At 51.1% G+C, this 18,277-nt stretch overlaps 1 protein-coding gene across 1 annotated transcript in view; it reads left to right on the top strand.

The window, feature by feature from the left end:
* Positions 1 to 17,348, top strand: part of LOC139419356 (LIM domain only protein 7-like) — an 85,073-nt gene extending 67,725 nt beyond the window's left edge. The window contains exons 24-30 of the mRNA XM_071169296.1: positions 6,200 to 6,292; positions 6,503 to 6,602; positions 7,990 to 8,065; positions 8,311 to 8,382; positions 15,733 to 15,841; positions 16,025 to 16,127; positions 16,343 to 17,348. Of these exons, the coding sequence (XP_071025397.1) occupies positions 6,200 to 6,292; positions 6,503 to 6,602; positions 7,990 to 8,065; positions 8,311 to 8,382; positions 15,733 to 15,841; positions 16,025 to 16,127; positions 16,343 to 16,368 (579 nt within the window). The 3' untranslated portion in view covers positions 16,369 to 17,348. The remainder of the gene's footprint in view (positions 1 to 6,199; positions 6,293 to 6,502; positions 6,603 to 7,989; positions 8,066 to 8,310; positions 8,383 to 15,732; positions 15,842 to 16,024; positions 16,128 to 16,342) is intronic.
* The last annotated feature ends 929 nt before the right edge of the window (positions 17,349 to 18,277 follow it).

The raw sequence follows: 18,277 nt of genomic DNA, 5'->3' as shown, positions 1-18,277 counted from the left end.
AGGGACAGTGGAGGAGGACAGTTACAGCCAGGTATGGGACAGGGACAGGGACAGTGGAGGAGGATAGTTACAGCCAGGTATGGGACAGGGACAGGGACAGTGGAGGAGGATAGTTACAGTCAGGTATGGGACAGGGACAGTGGAGGAGGACAGTTACAGCCAGGTATGGGACAGGGACAGTGGAGGAGGACAGTTACAGCCAGGTATGGGACAGGGACAGTGGAGGAGGATAGTTACAGCCAGGTATGGGACAGGGACAGGGACAGTGGAGGAGGACAGTTACAGCCAGGTATGGGACAGGGACAGTGGAGGAGGACAGTTACAGCCAGGTATGGGACAGGGACAGGGACAGTGGAGGAGGATAGTTACAGCCAGGTATGGGACAGGGACAGGGACAGTGGAGGAGGAGGACAGTTACAGCCAGGTATGGGACAGGGACAGTGGAGGAGGACAGTTACAGCCAGGTATGGGACAGGGACAGGGACAGTGGAGGAGGATAGTTACAGCCAGGTATGGGACAGGGACAGGGACAGTGGAGGAGGACAGTTACAGCCAGGTATGGGACAGGGACAGTGGAGGAGGACAGTTACAGCCAGGTATGGGACAGGGACAGTGGAGGAGGATAGTTACAGCCAGGTATGGGACAGGGACAGGGACAGTGGAGGAGGACAGTTACAGCCAGGTATGGGACAGGGACAGTGGAGGAGGATAGTTACAGCCAGGTATGGGACAGGGACAGGGACAGTGGAGGAGGACAGTTACAGCCAGGTATGGGACAGGGACAGGGACAGTGGAGGAGGACAGTTACAGCCAGGTATGGGACAGGGACAGTGGAGGAGGATAGTTACAGCCAGGTATGGGACAGGGACAGTGGAGGAGGACAGTTACAGCCAGGTATGGGACAGGGACAGTGGAGGAGGACAGTTACAGCCAGGTATGGGACAGGGACAGGGACAGTGGAGGAGGATAGTTACAGCCAGGTATGGGACAGGGACAGTGGAGGAGGATAGTTACAGCCAGGTATGGGACAGGGACAGGGACAGTGGAGGAGGACAGTTACAGCCAGGTATGGGACAGGGACAGGGACAGGGACAGTGGAGGAGGACAGTTACAGCCAGGTATGGGACAGGGACAGGGACAGTGGAGGAGGATAGTTACAGTCAGGTATGGGACAGGGACAGTGGAGGAGGACAGTTACAGCCAGGTATGGGACAGGGACAGTGGAGGAGGACAGTTACAGCCAGGTATGGGACAGGGACAGTGGAGGAGGATAGTTACAGCCAGGTATGGGGCAGGGACAGGGACAGTGGAGGAGGACAGTTACAGCCAGGTATGGGACAGGGACAGGGACAGTGGAGGAGGATAGTTACAGCCAGGTATGGGACAGGGACAGGGACAGTGGAGGAGGACAGTTACAGCCAGGTATGGGACAGGGACAGTGGAGGAGGACAGTTACAGCCAGGTATGGGACAGGGACAGGGACAGTGGAGGAGGATAGTTACAGCCAGGTATGGGACAGGGACAGGGACAGTGGAGGAGGACAGTTACAGCCAGGTATGGGACAGGGACAGTGGAGGAGGACAGTTACAGCCAGGTATGGGACAGGGACAGTGGAGGAGGATAGTTACAGCCAGGTATGGGACAGGGACAGGGACAGTGGAGGAGGACAGTTACAGCCAGGTATGGGACAGGGACAGTGGAGGAGGATAGTTACAGCCAGGTATGGGACAGGGACAGGGACAGTGGAGGAGGACAGTTACAGCCAGGTATGGGACAGGGACAGGGACAGTGGAGGAGGACAGTTACAGCCAGGTATGGGACAGGGACAGTGGAGGAGGATAGTTACAGCCAGGTATGGGACAGGGACAGGGACAGTGGAGGAGGACAGTTACAGCCAGGTATGGGACAGGGACAGGGACAGTGGAGGAGGACAGTTACAGCCAGGTATGGGACAGGGACAGGGACAGTGGAGGAGGATAGTTACAGTCAGGTATGGGACAGGGACAGCGGAGGAGGATAGTTAAAGCCAGGTATGGGACAGGGACAGTGGAGGAGGACAGTTACAGCCAGGTATGGGACAGGGACAGGGACAGTGGAGGAGGACAGTTACAGCCAGGTATGGGACAGGGACAGTGGAGGAGGATAGTTACAGCCAGGTATGGGACAGGGACAGTGGAGGAGGACAGTTACAGCCAGGTATGGGACAGGGACAGGGACAGTGGAGGAGGACAGTTACAGCCAGGTATGGGACAGGGACAGTGGAGGAGGATAGTTACAGCCAGGTATGGGACAGGGACAGTGGAGGAGGACAGTTACAGTCAGGTATGGGACAGGGACAGTGGAGGAGGATAGTTACAGCCAGGTATGGGACAGGGACAGGGACAGTGGAGGAGGACAGTTACAGCCAGGTATGGGACAGGGACAGTGGAGGAGGAGTTACAGCCAGGTATGGGACAGGGACAGTGGAGGAGGATAGTTACAGCCAGGTATGGGACAGGGACAGTGGAGGAGGATAGTTACAGCCAGGTATGGGACAGGGACAGTGGAGGAGGATAGTTACAGCCAGGTATGGGACAGGGACAGTGGAGGAGGACAGTTACAGCCAGGTATGGGACAGGGACAGTGGAGGAGGACAGTTACAGCCAGGTATGGGACAGGGACAGTGGAGGAGGACAGTTACAGCCAGGTATGGGACAGGGACAGTGGAGGAGGACAGTTACAGCCAGGTATGGGACAGGGACAGTGGAGGAGGATAGTTACAGCCAGGTATGGGACAGGGACAGGGACAGTGGAGGAGGACAGTTACAGCCAGGTATGGGACAGGGACAGGGACAGTGGAGGAGGACAGTTACAGCCAGGTATGGGACAGGGACAGGGACAGTGGAGGAGGACAGTTACAGCCAGGTATGGGACAGGGACAGTGGAGGAGGATAGTTACAGCCAGGTATGGGACAGGGACAGGGACAGTGGAGGAGGACAGTTACAGCCAGGTATGGGACAGGGACAGTGGAGGAGGACAGTTACAGCCAGGTATGAGACAGGGACAGTGGAGGAGGATAGTTACAGTCAGGTATGGGACAGGGACAGTGGAGGAGGATAGTTACAGCCAGGTATGGGACAGGGACAGGGACAGTGGAGGAGGACAGTTACAGCCAGGTATGGGACAGGGACAGTGGAGGAGGACAGTTACAGCCAGGTATGGGACAGGGACAGTGGAGGAGGACAGTTACAGCCAGGTATGGGACAGGGACAGTGGAGGAGGACAGTTACAGCCAGGTATGGGACAGGGACAGGGACAGTGGAGGAGGATAGTTACAGCCAGGTATGGGACAGGGACAGTGGAGGAGGATAGTTACAGCCAGGTATGGGACAGGGACAGGGACAGTGGAGGAGGACAGTTACAGCCAGGTATGGGACAGGGACAGTGGAGGAGGACAGTTACAGCCAGGTATGGGACAGGGACAGTGGAGGAGGACAGTTACAGCCAGGTATGGGACAGGGACAGGGACAGTGGAGGAGGATAGTTACAGCCAGGTATGGGACAGGGACAGTGGAGGAGGACAGTTACAGCCAGGTATGGGACAGGGACAGTGGAGGAGGATAGTTACAGCCAGGTATGGGACAGGGACAGTGGAGGAGGACAGTTACAGCCAGGTATGGGACAGGGACAGGGACAGTGGAGGAGGATAGTTACAGCCAGGTATGGGACAGGGACAGGGACAGTGGAGGAGGATAGTTACAGTCAGGTATGGGACAGGGACAGTGGAGGAGGACAGTTACAGCCAGGTATGGGACAGGGACAGTGGAGGAGGACAGTTACAGCCAGGTATGGGACAGGGACAGTGGAGGAGGATAGTTACAGCCAGGTATGGGACAGGGACAGGGACAGTGGAGGAGGACAGTTACAGCCAGGTATGGGACAGGGACAGTGGAGGAGGACAGTTACAGCCAGGTATGGGACAGGGACAGGGACAGTGGAGGAGGATAGTTACAGCCAGGTATGGGACAGGGACAGGGACAGTGGAGGAGGACAGTTACAGCCAGGTATGGGACAGGGACAGTGGAGGAGGACAGTTACAGCCAGGTATGGGACAGGGACAGGGACAGTGGAGGAGGATAGTTACAGCCAGGTATGGGACAGGGACAGGGACAGTGGAGGAGGACAGTTACAGCCAGGTATGGGACAGGGACAGTGGAGGAGGACAGTTACAGCCAGGTATGGGACAGGGACAGTGGAGGAGGATAGTTACAGCCAGGTATGGGACAGGGACAGGGACAGTGGAGGAGGACAGTTACAGCCAGGTATGGGACAGGGACAGTGGAGGAGGATAGTTACAGCCAGGTATGGGACAGGGACAGGGACAGTGGAGGAGGACAGTTACAGCCAGGTATGGGACAGGGACAGGGACAGTGGAGGAGGACAGTTACAGCCAGGTATGGGACAGGGACAGTGGAGGAGGATAGTTACAGCCAGGTATGGGACAGGGACAGTGGAGGAGGACAGTTACAGCCAGGTATGGGACAGGGACAGTGGAGGAGGACAGTTACAGCCAGGTATGGGACAGGGACAGGGACAGTGGAGGAGGATAGTTACAGCCAGGTATGGGACAGGGACAGTGGAGGAGGATAGTTACAGCCAGGTATGGGACAGGGACAGGGACAGTGGAGGAGGACAGTTACAGCCAGGTGTGGGACAGGGACAGGGACAGTGGAGGAGGACAGTTACAGCCAGGTATGGGACAGGGACAGTGGAGGAGGACAGTTACAGCCAGGTATGGGACAGGGACAGTGGAGGAGGATAGTTACAGCCAGGTATGGGGCAGGGACAGGGACAGTGGAGGAGGACAGTTACAGCCAGGTATGGGACAGGGACAGTGGAGGAGGACAGTTACAGCCAGGTATGGGACAGGGACAGGGACAGTGGAGGAGGATAGTTACAGCCAGGTATGGGACAGGGACAGGGACAGTGGAGGAGGACAGTTACAGCCAGGAATGGGACAGGGACAGTGGAGGAGGACAGTTACAGCCAGGTATGGGACAGGGACAGGGACAGTGGAGGAGGATAGTTACAGCCAGGTATGGGACAGGGACAGGGACAGTGGAGGAGGACAGTTACAGCCAGGTATGGGACAGTGACAGTGGAGGAGGACAGTTACAGCCAGGTATGGGACAGGGACAGTGGAGGAGGATAGTTACAGCCAGGTATGGGACAGGGACAGGGACAGTGGAGGAGGACAGTTACAGCCAGGTATGGGACAGGGACAGTGGAGGAGGATAGTTACAGCCAGGTATGGGACAGGGACAGGGACAGTGGAGGAGGACAGTTACAGCCAGGTATGGGACAGGGACAGGGACAGTGGAGGAGGACAGTTACAGCCAGGTATGGGACAGGGACAGTAGAGGAGGATAGTTACAGCCAGGTATGGGACAGGGACAGTGGAGGAGGACAGTTACAGCCAGGTATGGGACAGGGACAGTGGAGGAGGACAGTTACAGCCAGGTATGGGACAGGGACAGGGACAGTGGAGGAGGATAGTTACAGCCAGGTATGGGACAGGGACAGTGGAGGAGGACAGTTACAGCCAGGTATGGGACAGGGACAGTGGAGGAGGATAGTTACAGCCAGGTATGGGACAGGGACAGGGACAGTGGAGGAGGATAGTTACAGCCAGGTATGGGACAGGGACAGGGACAGTGGAGGAGGATAGTTACAGCCAGGTATGGGACAGGGACAGGGACAGTGGAGGAGGACAGTTACAGCCAGGTATGGGACAGGGACAGTGGAGGAGGATAGTTACAGCCAGGTATGGGACAGGGACAGGGACAGTGGAGGAGGATAGTTACAGCCAGGTATGGGACAGGGACAGGGACAGTGGAGGAGGACAGTTACAGCCAGGTATGGGACAGGGACAGTGGAGGAGGACAGTTACAGCCAGGTATGGGACAGGGACAGTGGAGGAGGATAGTTACAGCCAGGTATGGGACAGGGACAGTGGAGGAGGACAGTTACAGCCAGGTATGGGACAGGGACAGTGGAGGAGGACAGTTACAGCCAGGTATGGGACAGGGACAGTGGAGGAGGCTTCACTGTTATCATCACCCTGATGTCGTTTTCACATTCATGTGTGTGACTTGTGACGTGTGTGTTTGTGTGTGTGTGACGTACTTGCGTGTGTGTATGTGGTGTGTGTGTCTGCAGGAGCAGTACCTCAGGGAGCAGGATAAACTGAAAGGGGAGTGGGAGAGAGCGCAGAGAGAGGTGGACGAGGAAGAACGAAGACACAATGAAGAGGTAGCAAACACATTAGCCTTTAGCATTAGCCCCGACACACACATTGGCCTTTAGCATTAGCCCTTACACACACATTAGCCTTTAGCATTAGCCCTGACACACATTAGCCTTTAGCATTAGCCCTGACACACATTAGCCTTTAGCATTAGCCCTGTAATGAGTCCTCTATTATCAGTAATTATCATCATGTGCATCTTCTCCTGTTTCCAGGAGAAGAAGATCCTGGAGGAGACGGCAACGGCCCTTTCTCATCCACCTCCCACAGAGCTCGCTGTTCAGACAGAAGTGATCGTTCCGGCACAACAGATCTGTAAGACAGAAGCAATCTCTCATCAGAACGGCCAGGATCAGCCTGCCTTATCCCAAATACAATTTATATAGGGTTAGCACCAGTGTTGGGGAGTAGTGAACTACGTGTAGTTCAACTAGTTGTTTAACGACATTTTACAGTAGCTTGGTGTTAGTTCACTGTTTTACCATGTAGTGGTGTAGCTAACTACTGGAATTACACTACTGTTTTACCATGTAGTGGTGTAGCTAACTACTGGAACTACACTCTACTGTTTTACCATGTAGCGGTGTAGCTACCTACTGGAACTACACTCTACTGTTTTACCATGTAGCGGTGTAGCTACCTACTGGAACTACACTCTACTGTTTTACCATGTAGCGGTGTAGCTACCTACTGGAACTACACTCTACTGTTTTACCATGTAGCGGTGTAGCTACCTACTGGAACTACACTACTGTTTTACCATGTAGCGGTGTAGCTAACTACTGGAACTACACTCTACTGTTTTACCATGTAGCGGTGTAGCTACCTACTGGAACTACACTCTACTGTTTTACCATATAGCGGTGTAGCTAACTACCGGAACTACACTCTACTGTTTTACCATGTAGCGGTGTAGCTAACTACTGGAACTACACACCACTGTTTTACCATGTAGCGGTGTAGCGGTGTAGCTAACTACTGGAACTACAAACAACTGTTTTACCATGTAGCGGTGTAGCTAACTACTGGAACTACACACTACTGTTTTACCATGTAGCGGTGTAGCTAACTACTGGAACTACACTCTACTGTTTTACCATGTAGCGGTGTAGCTACCTACTGGAACTACACTACTGTTTTACCATGTAGCGGTGTAGCTAACTACTGGAACTACACACTACTGTTTTACCATGTAGCGGTGTAGCTAACTACTGGAACTACACACTACTGTTTTAACATGTGGCGGTATAGTAGACAGGAATGTCCTTTCTTTTCCTCATCAGACCTGATTCTCACTTGCTGTGTTTAATAGCATAATTACACATTCTGTTAACATCTGACGACAGAGGGGTCTGGTCTTCCAGTTTGAAGTCTGACATTTCATATTTAGATATTATATTTTTTAGTAGTAGTTTGGAAGTAGTGAGCTATTTTTCTCAGTAACTTTAGTTCAGTAAACTATGTTTTTCTTAAGCTTTAGTGTAGCTGTTACTAGTGTTCAGTAATTGGTAGCTTGGTGAACTATATTTTCAGATTGTCTTCCCCAAAACTGGTTAGCACACACACAGTCACACAGTCACACACACAAACGCGTGCACGCACACACACACACGCACACAGAGGTGCCCATACACACCCACAGGAAGGAAGGAAAGTCGGGGTTAGTACTATAACCATGGTAACTAGTGTTGTGTTGTGACAGATGCATCATGGGACTGTGAGTCATCCAGGGGTCAGGAGACGTCTCTGGACCGCAACCAGCCCTGCGCCGTCAAGAGGTGTGTGATACGTAGCTCTGCTGTAGTCTGTGTGTGTGTGTGTGTGTGTGTGTGTGTGTGTATGTGATACGTAGCTCTGCTGTAGTCTGTGTGTGTGTGTGTGTGTGTGTGTGTGTGTGTGTGTGTGTGTGTGTGTGTGTGTGTGTGTATGTGATACGTAGCTCTGCTGTAATCTGTGTGTGTGTGTGTGGGTGTGTGTGTGTGTGTGTGTGTGTGTGTGTGTGTGTGTGTGTGTTGGCCACCAGGTCAGGATCGTATGAGGGCCCACAGCCACCTTCATCATCCCCATCATCACCTCAACCGCCCTCCCCCAGCAGGTACACACTCATGAGGGGGGACATGGGGACTAAATTAACCTAGTTACTGATCCGTGTCACCGTGTCACCTAACGCGTAACTGAGCGCTTAAACAAACCGTCTGGAATTAACATGGACTGTCAATGGACAACTTTTCTTCTTAGGCCGTTCATACGCGCGCTGACACGTTCACACGCCTTGTTGAGCAACATCCTCTTTCTCCGCGAGCATTTAACGTGATGGATAAAAGCCTATAGACTGTAGACTGTAGACTGTAGCCTGTAGACTGTAGACTGTAGCCTGTAGCCTGTAGCCTGTAGACTGTAGCCTGTAGCCTGTAGCCTGTAGCCTGTAGACTGTAGACTGTAGCCTGTAGCCTGTAGACTGTAGCCTGTAGACTGTAGCCTGTAGACTGTAGCCTGTAGATTGTAGCCCGTGTTCCTGTCATTAAAAAGAGCCTTGTTTTAGCTCTGTTAGGCTGTATGTTGACTAGTAGACTGTAGCCTGTAGACTGTAGCCTGTAGACTGTAGCCTGTAGATTGTAGCCCGTGTTCCTGTCATTAAAAAGAGCCTTGTTTTAGCTGTGTTAGGCTGTATGTTGACTAGTAGACTGTAGCCTGTAGACTGTAGCCTGTAGCCTGTAGTCTGTAGTCTGTGTTCCTGTCATTAAAAAGGACCTTGTTTTAGCTGTGTTAGGCTGTATGTTGACTAGTAGACTGTAGCCTGTAGACTGTAGCCTGTAGTCTGTAGTCTGTGTTCCTGTCATTAAAAAGGACCTTGTTTTAGCTGTGTTAGGCTGTATGTTGACTAGTAGACTGTAGCCTGTAGACTGTAGACTGTAGCCTGTAGTCTGTAGTCTGTGTTCCTGTCATTAAAAAGGACCTTGTTTTAGCTGTGTTAGGCTGTATGTTGACTAGTAGACTGTAGCCTGTATGTTCTGGTATAGTTGATGTTGTATGAGATGTTTTGTTCTGTTTTAACAGTTGTTTATATATATACTGTATAACATGGAAAGGAAGTTGTTTCATTTAACAGGAACCCGTTGTGTTTTTATCCCAGTCGTTTATTTGGGAATAACTGTTTTATCGAGAGAGAAAGCGGCCCCATTCTCATCAACGGGGCTGTCGTGGAGGAGGTTGAGAGAGTTCCTTGGTGTCCACATCATCAACAAACTAGAATGGTGCAAACACACCAAAACGGTCGTGAAGAGGGCACGACCACACCTTTTCCCCCTCAGGAGACTGAAAAGATTTGGCATGGGTACTCAGATCCTCAAAAAGTTCAACAGCTGCACAATCGAGAGCATCACTGCCTGGTATGGCAACTGCTCGGCCTCCGACCGCAAGGCACTACAGAGGGTAGTGTGTACGGCCCAGTATATCACAGGGGCCAAGCTTCCTGCCATCCAGGACCTTTATACCAGGCGGTGTCAGAGGAAGGCCCTAAGAATTGTCAAAGACTCCAGCCTCCCAAGTCGTAGACCGTTCTCTCTCCTACCGCACTGCAAGCGGTACCGGAGCACCAAGTCTAGGTCCAAGAGGCTCCTAAACAGCTTCTACCCCCAAACCAACACCTTCTACCCCCCCAAGCCAACAGCTCCTACCCCCAAGCCAACACCTTCTACACCCCCAAGCCAACAGCTTCTACCCCCAAGCCAACACCTTCTACCCCCCCAAGCCAACAGCTTCTACCCCCCCAAGCCAACACCTTCTACCTCCCCCAAGCCAACACCTTCTACCCCCCCAAGCCAACACCTTCAACCCCCCCAAGCCAACACCTTCTACCCCCCCAAGCCAACAGCTTCTACCCCCCCAAGCCAACACCTTCAACCCCCCCAAGCCAACACCTTCTACCCCCCCAAGCCAACACCTTCTACCCCCCCAAGCCAACACCTTCAACCCCCCCAAGCCAACACCTTCTACCCCCCCAAGCCAACACCTTCTACCCCCCCAAGCCAACACCTTTTACCCCCCCAAGCCAACAGCTTCTACCCCCCCAAGCCAACACCTTCTACCTCCCCCAAGCCAACACCTTCTACCCCCCCAAGCCAACACCTTCAACCCCCCCAAGCCAACACCTTCTACCCCCCCAAGCCAACACCTTCTACCCCCCCCAAGCCAACACCTTCAACCCCCCCAAGCCAACACCTTCTACCCACCCAAGCCAACACCTTCTACCCCCCCAAGCCAACACCTTCTACCCCCCCAAGCCAACAGCTTCTACCCCCCCAAGCCAACACCTTCTACCTCCCCCAAGCCAACACCTTCTACCCCCCCAAGCCAACACCTTCAACCCCCCCAAGCCAACACCTTCTACCCCCCCAAGCCAACACCTTCTACCCCCCCAAGCCAACACCTTCAACCCCCCCAAGCCAACACCTTCTACCCCCCCCCAAGCCAACAGCTTCTACCCCCCCAAGCCAACAGCTTCTACCCCCCCAAGCCAACAGCTTCTACCCCCCCAAGCCATCACCTTCTACCTCCCCCAAGCCAACACCTTCTACCCCCCCCAAGCCAACACCTTCTACCCCCCCCCAAGCCAACACCTTCTACCCCCCCCAAGCCAACACCTTCTACCCCCCCCCCCAAGCCAACACCTTCAACCCCCCCAAGCCATAAGACTCCTGACCATCTCATCAAATTCCTACCCAGACTATTCCCCCCCCCCCCCCCCCCCGTAGTCTCTGTTTATCATCACAGTCATTTCTTATTATTATTGAATTATTTTACTGCAGATTATTTTAGTAAATACTTTCTTAACACTTTTTTTCTTAAAACTGCATTGTTGGTTAAGGGCTGGTCAGTCTGCATTTCACTGTGAGGTCTACACCTGTTGGTTAAGGGCTGGTCAGTCTGCATTTCACTGTGAGGTCTACACCTGTTGGTTAAGGGCTGGTCAGTCAGCATTTCACTGTGAGGTCTACACGTGTTGGTTAAGGGCTGGTCAGTCTGCATTTCACTGTGAGGTCTACAGACCTGTTGGTTAAGGGCTGGTCAGTCTGCATTTCACTGTGAGGTCTACAGACCTGTTGTATTCAGCATTTCACTGTGAGGTCTACAGACCTGTTGGTTAAGGGCTGGTCAGTCAGCATTTCACTGTGAGGTCTACAGACCTGTTGGTTAAGGGCTGGTCAGTCTGCATTTCACTGTGAGATCTACAGACCTGTTGTATTCAGCATTTCACTGTGAGGTCTACAGACCTGTTGGTTAAGGGCTGGTCAGTCAGCATTTCACTGTGAGGTCTACAGACCTGTTGGTTAAGGGCTGGTCAGTCTGCATTTCACTGTGAGGTCTACAGACCTGTTGGTTAAGGGCTGGTCAGTCTGCATTTCACTGTGAGGTCTACAGACCTGTTGGTTAAGGGCTGGTCAGTCAGCATTTCACTGTGAGGTCTACAGACCTGTTGGTTAAGGGCTGGTCAGTCTGCATTTCACTGTGAGGTCTACAGACCTGTTGTATTCAGCATTTCACTGTGAGGTCTACAGACCTGTTTTATTCAGCATTTCACCGTGAGGTCTACAGACCTGTTGGTTAAGGGCTGGTCAGTCAGCATTTCACTGTGAGGTCTACAGACCTGTTGGTTAAGGGCTGGTCAGTCTGCATTTCACTGTGAGGTCAACACCTGTTGGTTAAGGGCTGGTCAGTCAGCATTGCACTGTGAGGTCTACAGACCTGTTGGTTAAGGGCTGGTCAGTAAGCATTTCACTGTGAGGTCTACAGACCTGTTGGTTAAGGGCTGGTCAGTCTGCATTTCACTGTGAGGTCTACAGACCTGTTGGTTAAGGGCTGGTCAGTCAGCATTTCACTGTGAGGTCTACAGACCTGTTGGTTAAGGGCTGGTCAGTCAGCATTTCACTGTGAGGTCTACAGACCTGTTGATTAAGGGCTGGTCAGTCTGCATTTCACTGTGAGGTCTACAGACCTGTTGGTTAAGGGCTGGTCAGTCAGCATTTCACTGTGAGGTCTACAGACCTGTTGGTTAAGGGCTGGTCAGTCAGCATTTCACTGTGAGGTCTACACCTGTTGGTTAAGGGCTGGTCAGTCAGCATTTCACTGTGAGGTCTACAGACCTGTTGGTTAAGGGCTGGTCAGTCTGCATTTCACTGTGAGGTCTACACCTGTTGGTTAAGGGCTGGTCAGTCAGCATTTCACTGTGAGGTCTACAGACCTGTTGGTTAAGGGCTGGTCAGTCTGCATTTCACTGTGAGGTCTACAGACCTGTTGGTTAAGGGCTGGTCAGTCAGCATTTCACTGTGAGGTCTACACCTGTTGGTTAAGGGCTGGTCAGTCAGCATTTCACTGTGAGGTCTACACCTGTTGGTTAAGGGCTGGTCAGTCAGCATTTCACTGTGAGGTCTACAGACCTGTTGGTTAAGGGCTGGTCAGTCAGCATTTCACTGTGAGGTCTACACCTGTTGGTTAAGGGCTGGTCAGTCAGCATTTCACTGTGAGGTCTACACCTGTTGGTTAAGGGCTGGTCAGTCTGCATTTCACTGTGAGGTCTACACCTGTTGGTTAAGGGCTGGTCAGTCTGCATTTCACTGTGAGGTCTACAGACCTGTTGTTTAAGGGCTGGTCAGTCAGCATTTCACTGTGAGGTCTACAGACCTGTTGGTTAAGGGCTGGTCAGTCAGCATTTCACTGTGAGGTCTACAGACCTGTTGGTTAAGGGCTGGTCAGTCAGCATTTCACTGTGAGGTCTACAGACCTGTTGGTTAAGGGCTGGTCAGTCTGCATTTCACTGTGAGGTCTACAGACCTGTTGGTTAAGGGCTGGTCAGTCAGCATTTCACTGTGAGGTCTACACCTGTTGGTTAAGGGCTGGTCAGTCAGCATTTCACTGTGAGGTCTACACCTGTTGGTTAAGGGCTGGTCAGTCAGCATTTCACTGTGAGGTCTACAGACCTGTTGGTTAAGGGCTGGTCAGTCAGCATTTCACTGTGAGGTCTACACCTGTTGGTTAAGGGCTGGTCAGTCTGCATTTCACTGTGAGGTCTACACTTGTTGGTTAAGGGCTGGTCAGTCAGCATTTCACTGTGAGGTCTACACCTGTTGGTTAAGGGCTGGTCAGTCTGCATTTCACTGTGAGGTCTACACCTGTTGGTTAAGGGCTGGTCAGTCTGCATTTCACTGTGAGGTCTACACCTGTTGGTTAAGGGCTGGTCAGTCTGCATTTCACTGTGAGGTCTACACCTGTTGGTTAAGGGCTGGTCAGTCTGCATTTCACTGTGAGGTCTACACCTGTTGGTTAAGGGCTGGTCAGTCTGCATTTCACTGTGAGGTCTACAGACCTGTTGGTTAAGGGCTGGTCAGTCAGCATTTCACTGTGAGGTCTACAGACCTGTTGGTTAAGGGCTGGTCAGTCTGCATTTCACTGTGAGGTCTACAGACCTGTTGGTTAAGGGCTGGTCAGTCAGCATTTCACTGTGAGGTCTACACCTGTTGGTTAAGGGCTGGTCAGTCAGCATTTCACTGTGAGGTCTACACCTGTTGGTTAAGGGCTGGTCAGTCAGCATTTCACTGTGAGGTCTACAGACCTGTTGGTTAAGGGCTGGTCAGTCAGCATTTCACTGTGAGGTCTACAGACCTGTTGGTTAAGGGCTGGTCAGTCTGCATTTCACTGTGAGGTCTACAGACCTGTTGGTTAAGGGCTGGTCAGTCAGCATTTCACTGTGAGGTCTACACCTGTTGGTTAAGGGCTGGTCAGTCAGCATTTCACTGTGAGGTCTACACCTGTTGGTTAAGGGCTGGTCAGTCAGCATTTCACTGTGAGGTCTACAGACCTGTTGGTTAAGGGCTGGTCAGTCAGCATTTCACTGTGAGGTCTACACCTGTTGGTTAAGGGCTGGTCAGTCAGCATTTCACTGTGAGGTCTACACCTGTTGGTTAAGGGCTGGTCAGTCTGCATTTCACTGTGAGGTCTACACCTGTTGGTTAAGGGCTGGTCAGTCAGCATTTCACTGTGAGGTCTACACCTGTTGGTTAAGGGCTGGTCAGTCTGCATTTCACTGTGAGGTCTACACCTGTTGGTTAAGGGCTGGTCAGTCTGCATTTCACTGTGAGGTCTACACCTGTTGGTTAAGGGCTGGTCAGTCTGCATTTCACTGTGAGGTCTACACCTGTTGGTTAAGGGCTGGTCAGTCTGCATTTCACTGTGAGGTCTACACCTGTTGGTTAAGGGCTGGTCAGTCTGCATTTCACTGTGAGGTCTACAGACCTGTTGGTTAAGGGCTGGTCAGTCTGCATTTCACTGTGAGGTCTACACCTGTTGGTTAAGGGCTGGTCAGTCTGCATTTCACTGTGAGGTCTACAGACCTGTTGGTTAAGGGCTGGTCAGTCTGCATTTCACTGTGAGGTCTACACCTGTTGGTTAAGGGCTGGTCAGTCTGCATTTCACTGTGAGGTCTACAGACCTGTTGGTTAAGGGCTGGTCAGTCTGCATTTCACTGTGAGGTCTACAGACCTGTTGGTTAAGGGCTGGTCAGTCTGCATTTCACTGTGAGGTCTACACCTGTTGGTTAAGGGCTGGTCAGTCTGCATTTCACTGTGAGGTCTACACCTGTTGGTTAAGGGCTGGTCAGTCTGCATTTCACTGTGAGGTCTACACCTGTTGGTTAAGGGCTGGTCAGTCTGCATTTCACTGTGAGGTCTACAGACCTGTTGGTTAAGGGCTGGTCAGTCTGCATTTCACTGTGAGGTCTACAGACCTGTTGGTTAAGGGCTGGTCAGTCTGCATTTCACTGTGAGGTCTACAGACCTGTTGGTTAAGGGCTGGTCAGTCAGCATTTCACTGTGAGGTCTACAGACCTGCTGGTTAAGGGCTGGTCAGTCAGCATTTCACTGTGAGGTCTACAGACCTGTTGGTTAAGGGCTGGTCAGTCTGCATTTCACTGTGAGGTCTACAGACCTGCTGGTTAAGGGCTGGTCAGTCAGCATTTCACTGTGAGGTCTACAGACCTGTTGGTTAAGGGCTGGTCAGTCTGCATTTCACTGTGAGGTCTACAGACCTGTTGGTTAAGGGCTGGTCAGTCTGCATTTCACTGTGAGGTCTACAGACCTGTTGGTTAAGGGCTGGTCAGTCAGCATTTCACTGTGAGGTCTACACCTGTTGGTTAAGGGCTGGTCAGTCTGCATTTCACTGTGAGGTCTACAGACCTGTTGGTTAAGGGCTGGTCAGTCTGCATTTCACTGTGAGGTCTACACCTGTTGTATTCATTTGACAAATAACATTTGATTTGATTTGCAGCAGTTAAATGTTATTTTGTTTTCGCGTGTGTGTATATTTGTGTGTGTGTGTGTGTGTGTGTGTGTGTGTGTATATTTGTGTGTGTGTGTGCGTGTGTGTGTATATTTGTGTGAGTGTGTGTGTATAGGTGTGTGAGTGGTAAGCGTCAGTGTTCAGGTTGCAATCAGGCGCTGGGGAAAGGAACAGCTATGAATATCGACACGCTGGGCCTGTACTTCCACCTAACCTGCTTTAAGGTACACACACACACACACCACACACACCACACACACACACACACACACCACACACACACACACACACACACACACACACACACACACACACACACACACACACACACACACACACAGTGCTCTCACGTTACTCTCTCTCTCTCTCTTTCTCACCTCTCTCTCACCTCTCTGTGTGTTTGTTAGTGTGGAGTGTGTAAGGTACAGCTAGGTGACACCAGTTCAGGAACAGACGTTAGGATCCGTAACGGGCTGCTGAGCTGTCACGACTGCTATGCCACATCACACGGTGAGACACACACACACCTAATGAATTCACTGCTGAGACAAACAAGACCTACGGACACACACACACACACACACCTAATGAATTCACTGCTGAGACAAACAAGACCTACGGACACACACACACACACACACGACTATTATAACTGCACCACTAATGTACAGTTGTTATAACTGGTCATCAAACCTCATGTCATCTCTGTCACTTCCTGGTTGCAGCAGTTGGCCAGCCGACTACGCTGTGATTGGCTACAGCCTGCATCTGGAACCCTTCACAACATTCTGGAACGCTGTGGAATTCTCTTAACTGGACACACAAACTTCTCCCAGATGATGTCATGGAGACTGAACTGTCTGATGCTAACTGATGCTAATGGAGGCTAACTGCTAAGTGCTAGCGTTGTAGCTGATCAACCAGTTTTTCCCAGACTGACTTGAGTACAGAGACCTGAAGCACAACCACTGATCTACAACAGCACACTCAGACACATGCTACATGCTAACACCAGCAGCAGTTGGAATGTAGCAGCTACCTACCTACCTTACTGTCAAATTAGCTAACTGCTAAATGCTACTGTTCACTCACCATCATAATGCCTTAATAACTCTGTTTTGTTTTGTGTTTTAAGTATTTTGCATGAACGAAGACCGTGTTAGTTGTTGTTGTTAACGGTAGTTAGGCTGTGTTACCTAGCGACAGCCCTGACTACCACATATAGTTGTTATGGTTACCGTATGCCTCTCCTCCATGTTGTTGTGTAATGATAAGAGCTTTGTCTTTATTCTGATCATCATGTACATCATTATGCTGCGTTCATTACTCTGAGAGCAATAAGGATGCATGATCGCTTTAGTTATTATTGGATGTTATTATTACCAAGGATATTCTGACATTGTGTTTTAGAGCTTTGCATCATACTCTGCCTTAAGACGAGAGTGAGAGGGATAGCACACATGTAGTGTTTACGTGTGTGTGTGTGTGTGTGCATGTGTGTGTGAGTTGTTTTAGTTCAACTTGAAGCACAGTCCTATACCAGCGAATATTACTACACATTGACCCGCCCTCTCCCTCTTTCTCTCACCTGATTGGACCTTTACTCCTAAGAACAACCAATGAATGAGACAAAGTTATCTGCTGCTTCCTGTTTATGCCCAGCCTCTTGTCCTGTGGCATTTTTAGGCCTATTTCTTACACCAATCAAATGCTTTGGATAGATGTGTAGAGGAGAGGGGAGGAGATGAGATGAGAGGAGAGGAGAGGAGGGGAGGAGAGGAGAGGAGATGGGAGGAGAGGGGATGGGATGGGAGAGGATATTCGAGAGGAAGATGGGATGGGAGAGGAAGAGAGAGGAGAGGGGAGGAGAGGAGAGATTAGAGAGGAGGAGAGATGGGAGAAGAGAGGAGAGGAAGCTACTTTAGACTGTTCTGTCTGCTGACATTTCTAAAGGACAAACTGAATTGATCCAGCTTCATAGCTTTTATAGCAATGTGTGTTTATCAATAAAATGACAATATTTTCAATGCGTTGTCTGATATCTCTTGGTCATCTGTGAGTAGAGCAGGAAGTAGTTTGGGGTGCTGATGGTTTTTTTCTGGTGGGGGACACAGATTTGTTTCCTCCCTACAAACAGCTGTATCGCTGCACTGGGGATGCTGCAGCACCTTCAGCTCCCTGCTTCCCACGGCTCTGTCTGTGAGCTCTGTTTTATTATTGAGTCTATTGTATCATCTAGGGCCAAAAGTAATTCACTATGTAGGGAATAGGGTGCCATTTGAGACAAACTCCTAGCTTCAACAGGTCTCCTAACAATGCTGCTGTTCTGCACTCATCAATCATAACGCTGAAGGTGGCCATAGACTGTATACACAACCAAGGCTATGATAAATGATGTGTGGGGTATTGGCACAACCTGGTGGCCATCCACAATATTACAGCCTACGCCTGTTGGAGACAAGCCAAGGCAGTCGGGAAAAAGTAGCCTTCCTGTGGATGGTAATGGTAGAGACAGAGTCAAATGGTAACACAATAAGCTTTGGCAGCGGCACCACAGGGTTAGTTATACACATCTTTGGTGTTACTGCGCATCAAACCTAAAAATACAGACACTGAGTTTACAATAATGTGTCTTAAAGACAGTGAGGTCTCTTTTACCT

The sequence above is a fragment of the Oncorhynchus clarkii genome, chromosome 10 (assembly GCF_045791955.1).
Source record: "Oncorhynchus clarkii lewisi isolate Uvic-CL-2024 chromosome 10, UVic_Ocla_1.0, whole genome shotgun sequence".
Taxonomy (NCBI): domain Eukaryota; kingdom Metazoa; phylum Chordata; class Actinopteri; order Salmoniformes; family Salmonidae; genus Oncorhynchus; species Oncorhynchus clarkii.
The sequence above is the reverse complement of the archived record's forward strand: the minus strand, read 5'-3'. Positions and strand labels throughout refer to the sequence as shown.